At 43.3% G+C, this 15,064-nt stretch overlaps 1 protein-coding gene across 1 annotated transcript in view; it reads right to left on the reverse strand.

The window, feature by feature from the left end:
• Nucleotides 1-578: 578 nt before the first annotated feature.
• Nucleotides 579-15,064, reverse strand: part of zgc:153039 (uncharacterized protein LOC767698 homolog) — a 59,481-nt gene continuing 44,995 nt past the window's right edge. Inside the window, exons 10-13 of the mRNA XM_041940511.1 lie at nucleotides 12,850-13,042; nucleotides 7,485-7,659; nucleotides 5,425-5,571; nucleotides 579-4,147 (exon numbers count right to left, since the gene is read on the reverse strand). Coding sequence (XP_041796445.1) covers nucleotides 3,195-4,147; nucleotides 5,425-5,571; nucleotides 7,485-7,659; nucleotides 12,850-13,042 — 1,468 coding nt within the window. The 3' untranslated portion in view covers nucleotides 579-3,194. The remainder of the gene's footprint in view (nucleotides 4,148-5,424; nucleotides 5,572-7,484; nucleotides 7,660-12,849; nucleotides 13,043-15,064) is intronic.

Here is a 15,064-nt window from a genome sequence, read left to right on the forward strand (position 1 = left end):
ACTTTCAGCTAATAAACTTATTGCAATTTAAAATAAGTTATTACTTCTATCTCACAGGGGTTGTGTATTTTCTCATATAAAGTTTTTTTTTAACTCTTTAAACGTGAAAATGAAATCAGTAATATGATAAATGAACAATAACACAATCTACACCGTCTCATCTAAACTAGTCATGGTCTGAAATAAAGGAGTCATCTGTGTCTGAAAATGACTTCATGTAAAGGGTTCACGCTAAAAAGCCCTGGCCATGAACCAGCTCACCGTCAATAAGCTGCACTTTTGCAGGTTGAGGCTTTAGAACTCATTGCTTGAACAGCAGCAGTCAAATCAATGATCAAGCAAACTCAGTTATGTATGTAGCTACTGCATGTTTTTGGTTTGTCACATGAATCCACTGAACGCTGGACATCTGCGTTTTTCACCAGCAGTTTAATGAAACATTTGTTGTCCAGGAAGCTTTTTAAATGTGAATGGCATTCAATTAATGAACTTGAAGTTGAGAATATATTTGGAGTAGTTCAAGGTGGGTTGCATTTATTTGCAAATCTGTTTTACATTGGTTGAGATTGGTTGGTAAATGTTTGTTTCTAATCACACAGTACTAAAAAATACACATGAACATATGAACATGCAAAGAAAACCTAGTCTGAACCATTCTTTACGCGAACACACACACACACACACAATCCTCTCAGTGATAAATGTCAGCCTTCCTCCTCCTGAACAGATATCGATGGTTATTTGGGCTTATTTCTCCAATCTGTTGTTCACCTCAGAGCGGAGATGGAATCCATTTCTGCCTGGTTGGCGGCGAGGGTGACTGTAGGACAAGGTAATTTGGCTGGCTGGCACCCTCTAGTATCTCTCTGTCTGAGCTGCTGAGCTATCTCAGCCTCTGTTTCCAAAGTTTACCTCAAACAAACAAGTGCAGCGGACACAAAAAAACCCTCAGCTCTCTGCTCTGAGGCGCACAAACTGGTCTTTGCTGGAATGAAACAAAGTCCAGACACATCAGTGTTTGTTAAGTTTGATCTGGCGTTCGCAGAGAAGTGAAAAAAAAACAAGACATGTAATATAAACTTATTTTTTAATGTCATTTCAGTTTATATCTTGTAAGGTATACATATATACTTTCAGATTTCAACAGGAAATCAAACACTGAACATTTCATCTCTTCAATAAACGACGGTGTACTGCTGAATTGTTTTGCACACCTGCGAGTTCAAGAGCCAAGACTCCAAGAGTCCAAGACAAAGACTGGAAGAAATGTAGTGTCATCGGTTTGTCTAGGAGTGTAGTGTCCAAACAAGGAGCCATCCGTGAAATGGGAGGGATCCAATTGGTCCACAAGTAAACATAGATCTCATTTCAAACACAGGGATATCAAGATAAGTCCACATCCAAGTACCAGCCTTTCTTCAAATAAGAAACTGAACCAGACAGATGTGTCCAAGTCAGTGTGATGAAGATTGTCAGGACGAATCTATTAAACTCAAAGAATCTATTTGTGGAGACTTTAGACTCGAGGATGCCAGCCGTTTAGATTATTTTCACGATACAGATGGCGTCAAGAATGAAAACACAGCACTGTAACACAGTGATGCTTCCAAAAGAACAGGAGAAATCACATTCTGTCTCTTATAAATGACAAGTTCAATTTCCAAGCAATAAAACGTACCTCTTCTCAAGTCAGTACACTCAGAGCATTTATGTTACAGCCTTACAGCTCTCAGTCTGATGTGACCAAGAGCTTATTGAGGCTAATGTTAGCTAACGTTAGCGTAGTTTCCATAGATAGTTTCTGCTGTGCAGTTGACGTTACAGAGTCAGTTCTCTGACTTTTCACACTCTTCTGTTCTTGTGCACCTGGTAGACAATGTTTTAGTATTTCCTGTAGATGCCACAAGTGGCAACTGTTCAGCCAAAGTTTCATAGATTCACTTATGTTACAAGCACTTTGGGTAAAGGCAGAGGCTGCAGAGCTGAGCCAATATTGAAATCCATTAGGCACTGAGGCTCGTCATGCAGTGTGGTCACTAGTGAGTAAAAACACTTCTAAAAGCTACAGAGTACCTAAAATACATAAACAATCAAAAACAATCACTAAAATCTTGTGGATAATCACAGTAGTTGTTGGCGCTGTAAACACGTTTGAGGAATTTGGGAGAGCTGCACAGCATGCAGTTTGGCAGAGGAAGATTAAAAGTGCATTTGGAAAAAAGAGGAATGTCTTCCTGAGATTCACAAAAAACGATTTCTGGAATAAAACTTTGAAGACTTCCATAGTAGCACCGTAGATAATATTGTTCAGCCGTTTCATTTGTTTTAAGCTCCTAAAATGAAAAGGCAGACTTCCTGCGAATGACTGGTCCAAGATGCAACGCAGTCCAACTTTCTGTCCATGCTGGAATGAACTCGAACTTTAGCTCCCTGACTAGTGAGGCACTTTTCAATCTGAAGGCATATGGAATGATCATTTTAAGGAATTTGAGCAGCAGCACACCGAGAGAAAATTTCAAGAAAGGAAAAAGGGGAGTCTCTCTCCCGACTGTATCGGGAATTAGACCATGGCCTCTATCAAAGATACTGTATGGAGGAAGAAGTAGCTGATGGAGTGACAGAGGTGGATTTGCAATCTAAGTTATCCCCTGTGGGTTGTCAGCTTGTTGAGTATTGGTGATATACAACCTGCTTGGCAGGCTGTATATCTGAATAGCTGTTAGGTACATGCAACCACAGTCTGATTGTTTCATGCTTAAATTGCAAAAGGTTGACTTGAAGGTTTATGATCACGGGGCCTTCAGAAGCTTGACGGGAATACCAGAACTACAAGTTGACAGCACAAGAAAACATTAAGATAGTCAGGATTTTTGCAATCCAACTGGACAAGTCTAACATCCGGTCATCATTTTATATAGTCTAAAAATAGGCTGTCTGGAGACTTTCCTCTTCATTTTACCTCCACGTTGTGCGAGGCAGTGCAGATGGTATCAATGAGTCAGCAGTGGCGTCCCCATCTGGGTCAAATTTCAAGGGCTGCTTTCCCCAGACTGTGTTTGGGTGGAGAGGTCAGTGCTGGAGCACTGCTGAGGTCTGCAGTGACGCTGCACTAAAAGTGGTCACCACACCTTCAGCGGGAACCTTCAGCAGCGGCTACACTCACCAGCCCTCAGCTCCTAAGGGAAGGGGATTGTTCAAAGGTCAGTGGTGATGACAGGTGTGACACCGTGGATGAGCAGCGTGGGGCCCAGGTCCTGGGTCAGCAGTTCCAGCTGGTGTAAGTAGGTGGTGTAGCGGCGGGTGTCCGCCGGGGGGCGGGGCAAGTACAGGAAACGCACAGCAGGGGCGGGCTGAGCCGTGTCCAGGATCATCTTATTGACAGAGGACAGGTAGTCATCTGACAGGCGAGTGGCATTGCTCGGGAAGCTATTAACATAATCTTCATCCTCCTCCTCCTCCTCTGTTCTTGGCTTTTTCTCTTCTGTAGTGGTATCAGTGGACTGCGACAGGTGCTTCCTGCCCCACTTACCTTGCCGCTGCCAGTGTAGTGCCACCTGCTGGTCCCACGGCACGGGATAGACCTGAGCTTTGATTCTCAGCTCTTTCAACAGCTGGCCCAGCTTCTCCTCCGAGCCCCTCACACTCCGCCCTTCCTCCACGCACAGGAAGAGGCGGAGGGTAGCTTTGCGCCAGGCTCTCACCATGTTGAGGATACATGCTAGCTGTAGCAGGAACAGAGAGCAGGTGTCGACGTAGCTACTGCTGTCCGGACGCAGGAGGTTGACCGGCCAGACGTCAACATACACAGCTCCTTTCCCCGGAGAGGAGGAGGGCGGGGAGAGGACCTGGGCTCGGTCAAAGCTGTTGAAGTATCGGGCCAGCACCACATTCTTTAGCATCTTCATGGCATCAGCAATGATCGCTACATACTCCTGGGGTCCGAGGACCTTCCCGTCTCCAAATTCACCATGATCATGTCTGTCGCTGGAGCACCGCAGGGAGGCAAAGTGGAAGAGAGGGGGGTGCTGCTCGAGCTCCTCAGAGGAATCTGTGCACTGAATGGTAGACAGCGATGGATCGATCAGCTTGTCCTTTGGAAGACAGTCATCATAGAATCCGAGGACAAGTGTGTTAGGACGCATCCCACCTGGAAAGAGGGGAAGGAGGAGAAAAGAAAACTGAGGGAAAGAATGAGACTAGACCATTTGTGACAATCTAATGCAAATCCTTTCTTTATCATTGTCATTGATTTGTTGAGTGAAGGGTAGAGGTAGAGGTTTATCAGATGAAGACGTGAAAGTGAGAGACAGATGTAAAGAAGACACTCGCTGGAGTGAGAAATGGAGCCAGGGCGAGATAAGAGGAACGGCTGGCGAAAAGAAGAGTGTTCAAAGTCAGACATGAGTGACAACTCTCAGGAAAGCAGGAAGACGGCAAACAACAAGGAGGGAACTGGAAAACCACTGACAGTCAAACGTCTGTAACGTTTGCAGTGAGTGTTACTGAAGAGGCGAGTGTGCTCCAACCTTAGTTTACATTTAAAACCAAGACTAAAATTACAATCAGACAATTATTTTTAAAAACTTACAGTACAATAAGGGCCTGAAAATAAGATTTAATACATAAACTAGAACTGTAAATGTGCTTGCAAAGATTTGAAGTTGGAAGCACTGAAAGAAATGTCATATTACTGACAGAAGCTGAAATGGTAACTAAAATAGAAGTAGTGATGGGAGTTTAAGTTTCAGTTTAAGCCTTAAATGAAGATAAAATGCCATTTTAAGTATGAACTGAAAGAAATTCAAGTGGCATCATATTTTGAATAAGAGTATAGATTTTGGAAATATTACCTTTTTTGTAGGGATTTAGAGCAAGTATATCATCAATAACATTCTTTGCTGGTATATTAGGAAGTCTAAAATGTTTACTAGCAAAACTTCGCATTTGTAGAAATCTAAAAAAATGTTTTTTGGGAATATGATGTTTTCTTTGCAGTGTTTCAAATGACATGAATGTTCCTTTGAGACAGAGATCTTTTATAAAGACCAGACCATTTTTATGCCAAATTTGAAATTATGTGTCAGTTTTAGACGGTGGGAAAAGGTGATTGTTAACCAGGGGGGAGAAAGAGCTGGTTAATATGAAACTGTTTCCTGAACTGAAACCAAATTTTCAGGCAGTGTTCACAATGGGATTTAAGATTTGAGGGTGTGGGCCTGTAGGTATTGCAGAACTCAATAATGAAATAGGTGAAATTGCTACATTAACATTATTTTAACAATGCAGTAATCACATGAAATATGTCACACAGCAGCTTTAACTACAATGTTAGCACCATCAGCAGCTGTAATCCCAGATATCAATGGAGGCTTTCCAATGTCCTGGTGACCAGCAGGCACATTATGTGGTGAAGGAGACACTCACCTAGTCCAGATATGAAGAGGAGATGTTGGATCCCGTGACGCACAGAATCGGCCAATGTCAAGTTGACAAAGGCTTTGATGTTTAGATGGTCCACCAGGGACAACCAGGAGTCGTACTGGGACTGCAGAGGGTCAGATGGCAAAGTGTCTGGGAGGGTGGAGGGAAGAGAAATGGTACGATATGAGAAATACAGCTGACGGTTCAACTGAAGCGTATTTGGATTCAGAGAAGGTGAAGGGAAGAGAAGGCCGGGAACAACTGATATACAAGTCAAAGGAGAGAGCAGGGAAGTCGGTATGACAGAGCTGGAATTAGAGGCACAGCATGAGAGAGATACGAGACAAGACGCCGAGATGTGGGGGGGCACTGAGAGAGAAGGATGCGAGCACAAATGACAGCGTAGACAGAATGTGAGACAGAGAGAAAGATACAGGGGAGCACAGGCAGGCAGGCAGGTGATCAATCATCCAAAAAACATCAATATGTATGTGGAGAGCAATCCAGAGACCACATCTGCCAGCTCCAGAGACAATTCCTGTGGTAGTTTAAGCAGCGTTAGGCCCTCGACAGACTCCTAACACTGTTGTTCCTATGGATAAGCTCTCTTTACATTCAGCTTTGAAGCGCTCGGCTGTTAGACAAGTGGGGGAATAAATGGACGGACTTAAATATATCAGGGCGGCGATGTAGAAGTACTGTAGCTGAGAGTCCTCAAAAACCAAACTCTTTGAATGTAATTATGTGAATGAATGACTCCTTCATTTCTCAAGACCAAGTGCCTCGTCAGTACTCAAAATGAGAGAGGGGCTCTTCAGCGGCTAATGAACTTGTCATTTTTTTTTTTTTTTCACTGTGAAGCACTCAGAGGATTGAGATTCTGAAGAGTCCATTCAGGGCCAGTCCCAGTCTCCCATCAACACATAAAAACTCCCAACAAAATCCTCCGAAGACAAAGAAAACAATCAATGGCCCTGCTCCTTTAGAGTCTGGAAGTGTAAGCCTCTGCAGAGAAGAAAAGGAGATGCCTCCCGAGCACTGTGCGCAATTACATCCCACGAAATGAACCGCGGCAGATGAGCCGATGTCATGGAGAAAGGTCTGGTATGCAAAAAAGGTCCTTTGAATGATGCATTGCTCACTGTGCAACAGGGAGGCATTTTCTTCATTCATATGCTTACATGTTTTGAAAAGACTTGAGCGAGTGCTGAATGAAAACACTTCAGTACGTTTTCTGATAAAGACTAACACAACAAATGACTATTCAAAATCAGAAATAATGTTCAAGTTGACAGTCAAAAAAACATACTTTTAGCTTTGACTAAATAAAGTTAAACCATCTCAAAATCATATCTCATCTCCAGGCCTGATTTGTTTTGCGCATGATTAATACTCGCCCTGTCACACCAAGCTGGTTTTGATGGGAAACGGGGCAAAATCAAAACCATTCAAGCACTCCCGATGAGCTGATGTTTTCAGGCAAACCGCCTCGTCCCTGTGTGGTTTCCTGATCGTTCACAGGAGAAAGAACTGATTTACAGCAATGTTTCATCACGACGGCTGTGTGCAAAGCAAATGTGATATTACAGGTAGCACAGCCGAACACACTCAGGGACTAAAGTCTTGTCTACACAGGGATAATCTGAAAATAAATATTTGTCTCTATGTTTTTGAGGACGCCTTCTAAAGTGCAGATTTTCAAAACTTTGCCCATTGCTGCTTTGTGTAATGAGCATGTGTCTGACACAACAAGATTGGAGGCGACTGGTGACTTTCCATTTGGTTAGCACTGCTCGGCTAACAGAAATAATTAGCTACTATTGTTTGTGCTCTTAAATTACTACAGCCAAAGGACAATACGCTCACTACGCATGCTCAGAATGTTTTTCTCTGGTATTTGATCTATCGTTCATGTAGAGTTTATCCTCACTTACTGGCCCTGCATGCTTGTTTGAGCATCTGAGAAGGGTTTTTACATCAGTTGTCAAATAATCCATATATGTGTAGAGAAGACCTTAACAGTGTTGATTTGTAGAGGTCGAGCTGATTTTCAGTGTCCTTACTGAGATCTCCTAGCTGGACGTGTCCCAGCACGTAGAGGCCGCTCTTCTTGATGTCGTTGATGAAGGTGATGAGGCCCACGCTGCTGCGAGGGTTGGAAACCATCAGCAGGACCTGAGGCCTCCAGAACTTGACGTGGTCCTTCCTCACATCCAGCATCAGCAGGTACTTACGCACCTATGGGAAGCAAGAGAAGTGGGATTAGGGTTGTTATTGGGATGTGGGTTAATTATTAACCCCGTGGTCCACACCAGTGGACTCAAGTGACTTTCAGACAGTCTCCCTACAGTTCTTTCCTGCAGGTGATGTGACTTACACACATGCTTACACTCGCAGTAGAGATGTTCAGCATAACATGTTTTGAATATATGTATTTGCCGGCCTACAGATTTGATATGTGACCCTTCTTACGCTTAAGTAAACACATATTGGCCATATAGCCGTGAACATACTCATTCATACATCTAAAGCCTGGTTTAATGTTTTGTTTTTCCTCTATGACCGGGGAAATGTGCAGGAAAGGGAATTAAATTTTATGGATCACTGGTGCATTGAGATTTCACATGTGGATAATGCATGCGCCTATACTAAACCCAACAACAAATGAAACATCTATACCAAGTATAATATCTTATGCACAGGGAAAACACATTTGTTAAATAAGCAACTTTAGAAACAACACTGTTAATGAGCTCATTTGAGGTTAAGAGAGACATGAGGGTGCTGTATATTTTAAAGCCATAGGCCAATGGTATATTTGAACCCTTAGGCTGCTACTAGAGCTGCTATATTTTAGCTGTAATACAAGCTGAAGACTATCATGAGCTACAGGAAAGTCAGGTTTAGGATAAGATAATCCATCCAAATTAATTAAGGAAAACCACAGTTCCACCTAATGACCTACTCATAAAAACAAACGTCATGATGAACATTTCAGTGTGGACACAAACTGAACTAGAAAATTTGCAGAATTATAACTGACAAAACTATTTCACAACAAGGTCAATTTAGTAGTGGTTTTGGAGCTTTTCAAACACAGTGCATGGCCTCCATCAGCACACTGCAAGGACTCTGAACCTCAGGGCTGAGGAGTCCTCTGAAAACTGCAAATTCCACAATCTGATCAAAAGCTCCACAACAGCTACTAAATGGACCTTGTGATTGAATGTTCAACCTTGGCAATTACACCATTTAGCATGGTCATTAATGAGATAGTGTTTTCCTTGAAAGTCTTCTCAGCACAGCATTGCCACAATTAGATGTGTGTCTGCTTCCAGTCTTATTTCTTCCATAAGTATTTTTTCACTGTACATTTCTGATTTGTTTCCACGATTTCTTTGAGATTGAAGGCAAAGGCATGAAAAAAAACAAATCCCTGAAAGCTCCCACCAGACAGCTCTGGCAGCGTCAGAGGTGTGGACTGGATGAGAGCGATTTGAATAAACCGAACGAGCTGCCAAGAAATTCAGTTAAGCAAATGAGTCACATCATATGGATCAATGGACTTTTCTTGTCTATCTTCAGACTTCAGAGTTTTGAACTTTATGCGAGGCTATGTAATCTTTGAAAGAAGAAATGGCACAATCTTCCTCTTACAAATGATGTTAGACGTGACAAACGTTCTGCTGCGGCAGCTGCACTTGGTCTGGTATGACAAGTAGCTTACGGCGGCTAATGTTAGTACATGTTGGCAAAGTTTATACAGATATCGCTGTTTAACTGACATTACTGAATCAGCTCACTGACTTTGTGACTCTTTGTGCTGCCGCTCACACTGGTTTTATCGCTAAAGAAGAGAAGCAAACACATGACGATCACAACAACATTCCTATTGTAAACGTCACCGGTGGTCAAAGTGGCCTCAGCTCAGCAAAAGCTCCATGGTCTTGATTTCAGTGGCTGAATGTCCCGCGTGCATGTGTGTGTACCTCCATCTGATATGTATGCATGTGCTGTCGTATTGTCACTGCTATGTAGAAACACATTACATCTCCAATCAACATCCCATTAGGACAAAAGACTATGGCAGGGACCAAAGGTTTTGCGTGTTTATATTTGTATGCATCTGTGTATATGTATGCACCCACGTGTCAATCAAACGCTTACTGGGCACCCATCCGTGATTGCTTATGGGCACGCTCTTAAATGTGCATCACTATTACAATGCACTCTACAGCACAGCCATCATTAGGATTCTGAAAGTGTGTTGATGAGGCGGCATCAAGGTACCATTAAGGAAATGTAACCAAGTGGAGCCAAACATTAGATCTAAACCTACAGTCTACCAGCAATGATTAACACTCAATTTATGGCCTCATTGGAATTAATGACTATTAGCTCAGTGACAACATGTCCACCATGTTAAAGCTGCTACTTAACACAGTTGGATTCACCTCTTTGAGAGATGAAGGGTAACTTTAATGGATGATTCTGTGTTTTTCATGGCTTTTGCACGCTTCGCGGGTGACTGACACGCTCGCGGGGGAAACTGCTTGCATCATCTCCGACGCCTGTGAAGCTTCTCAGTCATCCAAGTCGTGGTTGTCCAAGGAGGGTTGAATCTCGGGCGACTGGGCTCGGCCATAGAAATCGTCATCTCTGACGCAAGTGCAGCTTGATGTGATGTGAAGAAAGTGAACTTTACTGAAGCCAACCAATCACCTCACCTTTAGGAAGGGGAAGTGGAGCCAACAGCGCTCACCAATTAAAGCAGTCGCCCTTTATTCAGTTAAAACACACATTGGAAAGCATCGCTTGAAAATGACTAAAAACACTATAACATGACTTTCAATTGAACACTTTCAGGATGTGTTTGATGGATATGGAGGAGGAAATGTAGGAAAAATGAAAGAATGATGCTTGTCTCATGTCGCAGCTCCACTTGGGGATTTAGCCTGAAAAGAAGTAGAACAATCAAGCCACTAATGACCGTCATGGCACTGCAGGTTTAGCTCAAGGTCCTGAAGCTGCTGATGTTCTATACAGCCATCAATCAAAAATTAGGATGCACATGTTTTCTAACAATTATATCATCATAATCACCATGTCTGTTGTCACGCTCTCTTCCGCTAATTGCCGCTAAAACAACAAAACGAGGTCTCAGAGGCGAAGTCCAACTGCCTCCACTCATCTAATCGTCTGTCTATCTTTATCTCTCCGTTTTCCCCTGTCTTCTCATCCATCAGGCTATCATCATTTCTCTGTCGCCTCAGCCTCATCCATCACTTAGCTTCCCAATCACTCATCCCCTCTTCCTGCTTCTATTCCGACTCTATCTTCCCCTCCCATGATACCATCGGCGTTTCTCGCCTCAGTTTGTCTTTTTTTCTTCGTTCTCTTCCTCTCTTAAACACTGTTGTCAGCCGCCTGCTTTCTTCCAGTGTGTGTTTTGTTGCGAGCTGCTGTGTCCTCCGTTCCTGCCTCAATGTCACCCAGTTGGCACCCGGCCACGCTGGCTACTGCCGGAGGGGGCAGGAGCTGAAGATGAGCGCATGTAAGAGATACGTACACGCGCACACTTATGTCCATTAGTGTAATCTGCAGACGGGGTCAGTTTTGAAGAGAGGAGGCACATTTGTGAAATGACTAAAAATGTACATTTAAAGCTCAGATTCTTGTCAATAATAAACTGTACGTTAGAAATTGTTACTTTGTACGGCGGCTCAGATCTAATCTTCATTCAGTGCAATAAATGAATGACAAATAAAAGGCTTTTATTCCAGTATGAAATAATACACTGCTATTTCTAACTTCAGACAGTCGATAGTCTTGGACCGATTATGAGACAGTGTGCATCTCTCTGTGAACGTTTTGTCTGTCTCTTTGTGGTAGTTTTGTCTGTCTCTTTGTGGTCTTTTGTGTGTCTCTCTCTGGTCATTTTGTGTGTCTCTTTGTGGTCATTTAATGTGTCTCTCTGTGGTCTTTTGTGTGTCTCTTTGTGGTCGTTTTGTGTGTCTCTCTGTGGTCTTTTGTGTGTCTCTCTGTGGTTGTTTGTGTGTCTCTTTGTGGTCATTTTATGTGTCTCTCTGTGGTCTTTTGTGTGTCTCTTTGTGGTCATTTTGTGTGTCCCCCTCTGGTCATTTTAAGTGTCTCTCTCTGTGGTCTTTTATGTGTCTCTCTGGTCATTTTATGTGTCTCTCTGGTCATTTTATGTGTCTCTCTGTCATCGTTTTGTGTGTCTCTTTGTGGTCTTTTGTGTGTCTCTTTGTGGTCGTTTTGTGTGTCTCTCTGTGGTCTTTTGTGTGTCTCTTTGTGGTCGTTTTGTGTGTCTCTTTGTGGTCGTTTTGTGTGTCCCCCTCTGGTCATTTTGTGTGTCTCTCCGTGGTCTTTTGTGTGTCTCTCTGGTCGTTTTGTGAGTCTCTTTGTGGTCGTTTTGTGTCTCTTTGTGGTCGTTTTGCATCTCTTTGTGGGTTTTTTTCGTCTCTTTGTGGTTCTTTCCATCTGTTTAACAGTATCTTCCTTCTGAGGCTCTGGTCCAGCAGCTCAAGGCCTGCACCCAGTAATCCATTAATTATACTAATAAGCTAACGACCTATCACCTTCTGACTCTGATGTAGGGGCACCAGGGGTGGCCAACCACATTGGCCCCGTCCCCGTTTGTAGATGCTATGTCGGGTTGAGAGAAACAGCAGAGGAGGGACAGAAGGAGGAGGAGATAAAGAGAACGGGATGAGAAAAGGAAAGAGGACGGAAGGAGGAAAAGCTCAATAAGTTAAGTGGTTGTAATAATGTTCTGCCTCCTGACAAGCTGCTGGCAAACCCGGCCACCCTCACCCTCCCTGCTTATAACCCCTGCCCACAGCCTTGGCAACAGCTTCCCTCGGCAGCGGGCCCTCCTGGCAACAGTGCCCCCTCTCCTTGAGAGCAACAGGCTCGCCAGATAGAGGACATGGAGAGCTGGATGATGTAAAGCTCTGTGTGTGTGTATGTTCGTGAGTATGTGCGTGTGTGTAATAAATGTAGAGACTTTGCTGAGGAAAAAGATGCAGATGTGTGTGCGTGTGTGTCTGGTAAACCTGATATAAATGTGATAGATAGCTGCTGTAGGAATGACAAGGCAGTGTTGAGTGTATGTGTGAGAAAAGAGACGAGAGAAAATGTGTGTGTGTCTGTCTGCTAAATGCAGAGGGCTGGGCTGAGGGAGAGGCAGCAGAGATCAGTCTGTCTGTGTGTGTGTGTGTGTGTGTGTGTGTGTGTGTGTGTGTGTGTGTGTGTCTGCATGTCTCTATAAACCTGATAGAACGATTGCTTGGCAGAGGTACAGGCTCTTGTAAAGCTGAGGGGATGAGATTTTAGTTGCTCTAGTAATGACAATGCAGTACTGAGAATGAGTGTGTGTGTGTGTGTGTGTGTGTGTGTGTCTCAGACCTGGTGGAAAATAAGCGCCTGGCTGATGTAGCCCCAGCTGGAGGTGGGACTGAGGTAGTGAATCAGCAGAAGCAGCAGCAGCATGAAGGCGATGCTGGCCGAGGCGTAGATGGCGTTGATCAGGAACATCATGACGGCACAACCCACGATGCCCAGCACACACGTGTGCCAGGTGAAGTACCGGAAGGTGGGCCTGAGAAGGGAACAGGAGAGGCGGACAGGTAAAAGTTACGCTGGAAGCACTACAGATTTGCCCACCTCTGATTTGCAAGTATCGGGATAGTGCTTTCAAGTCCATGTCCGATGCCAGTTGTAAACATGCTTCTTTGTTTAACGTTCTTCAGAGGACATGATAAGAAAAAACTTCAGCGGTTAGCACCTGGCTCATTTCTAAGACCTCTGGCGAAGCACTTCCCAAACGTCAGTTCTTTAAACTTAAAGGGATTTGACAAACCACAGAGGACTTTGATAAAAAGGCAGCTGGAGTGAAATCGAGATTCTGCAAACATGGTTATCCATCCACCTGGGTTGAAAAAGCTAATGAAACAGGAATCTCATACTGAATTATTAAAGTCTATCAAGCGTAAAGAAATACATCTTCAGAGTATTAATACTTTCTGACCTTATTCCCACGCTGTCATCCATTTTCAGATAGCAATGGCAGATTTTTTCAGTCAGATCCTGATTGACCTTTTACACTATATGACCCCATTCCTGGTTTAAACGGCACTGATGTTCATTTTAAGATTTTATAGCATGAAAAAGTTGGCATCTAGGGGGGTTGACCAAGACATGTTAAGTAAACGATATTTTTTTACACCAATTTAAACGCATCTATTGGATGTCGACTGTTTTCAGTTTCAGTGTTAAACTTGTAAAAGGCAAAATCATCTGAAACCGGCATTACGCTAGAAACAGACATTTTCTACTTGCAGCACTAAGAAACACTTTCCATCAAAATACCGAAAATGCGCTGCCCCTTTTGATTAGACCTCTACCCTGTTCCTCTCTTACCTGTAACTGTGTGGGCAAATCCAACTTCAAGGTGAGGATCATACCAAACTGTCAAAGCGCTGCCTTGAAAATAGGGCCCATACCCTTTACTGGTGTCTCCGTATGTGTTGAGTGTATCTTTTCATTCTGATGACTAGCATGTTGTTTAGATAAGCGAAAAGAAGATATGATTCTGTACGTAAGAAAATAAAATACAGCATTCTCATAAGAGCGAGTCAGCCATCTGGAAAATGACTGAACTTTCACCAACACTGAGGCAGCCTGTTAAATAGCTGCTACGCCCATGAAAGAATTTCACTCGTCTGGCTTTCGCTGGAGAATTTCAGTGTCACATGATAGTCTAAATCCCCTTTCCGGAGACTTTTCCACTCTGACAGGAATAAAAATCTTTAGGAAACATTCAAGACACTTGATGCTTGTTGTTTGTTTGAAATTTGGAGAATGAAAATAGTCAAATTTAAGTTCTACGGCACAACACATCAGTTATTCAAGATTTAAAATATCCATTTGGTGAGGCTCATACTGTTCTGCTTTTGTTGAGACTTTCACTCAGCTCAGTGGTCATTTTGGAGGTATCTTTGCTATGTTAAACAAACATCCTGTTCTTTCACTCCGTCTTGCTGAGGCTCTACTTGTGACTGCTTTCTTGGCTTTTGACATCATGATTTTTTTAAAGCCTCCCCTCTGGCCCTACACTATATCATTTTCCGCTGGTCTGGCCGCTGTTGTACCACTGTGCCATACAACCACTGTAAGCTGAATACTAATTAACAGTATGTGGCAGCTGATGCCATTCATGTAGACAGACTCCGGGGCAGGCAACACACACTTGCAGAGTAGACATGCATGTCATTAGGCCTGGGCGTCTGCAGCTACAGCCCTGAATGTTTTATGAATAGATCCAGATGGCCAAAAAATAAGAAAATAAATAATAGATAATAATTAAAAAAAAAAATAGCCAAAGATCTTTTCATCTGTCATCACACATAAAAGCCCATTAAACCGGTTACAAGGGTTGTCACTGCTGGCATTTGGTGGTACTATGGATAAAAGAAGCTTTTTCAAAAGGAAAAAGAATGAAACCGGCAATAAGTCACAGGTGAGGCTACAGGGGGAGGAAGAGTTATCTCCTGTTGCTGTAGCAGCAGATGAGTCAGGAGGACGTGAGAGGGCCAATGCTTCCACAAGCTCAGGTTGGTGC

This window comes from Chelmon rostratus, chromosome 7 (genome assembly GCF_017976325.1).
Source record: "Chelmon rostratus isolate fCheRos1 chromosome 7, fCheRos1.pri, whole genome shotgun sequence".
Lineage (NCBI taxonomy): Eukaryota > Metazoa > Chordata > Actinopteri > Chaetodontiformes > Chaetodontidae > Chelmon > Chelmon rostratus.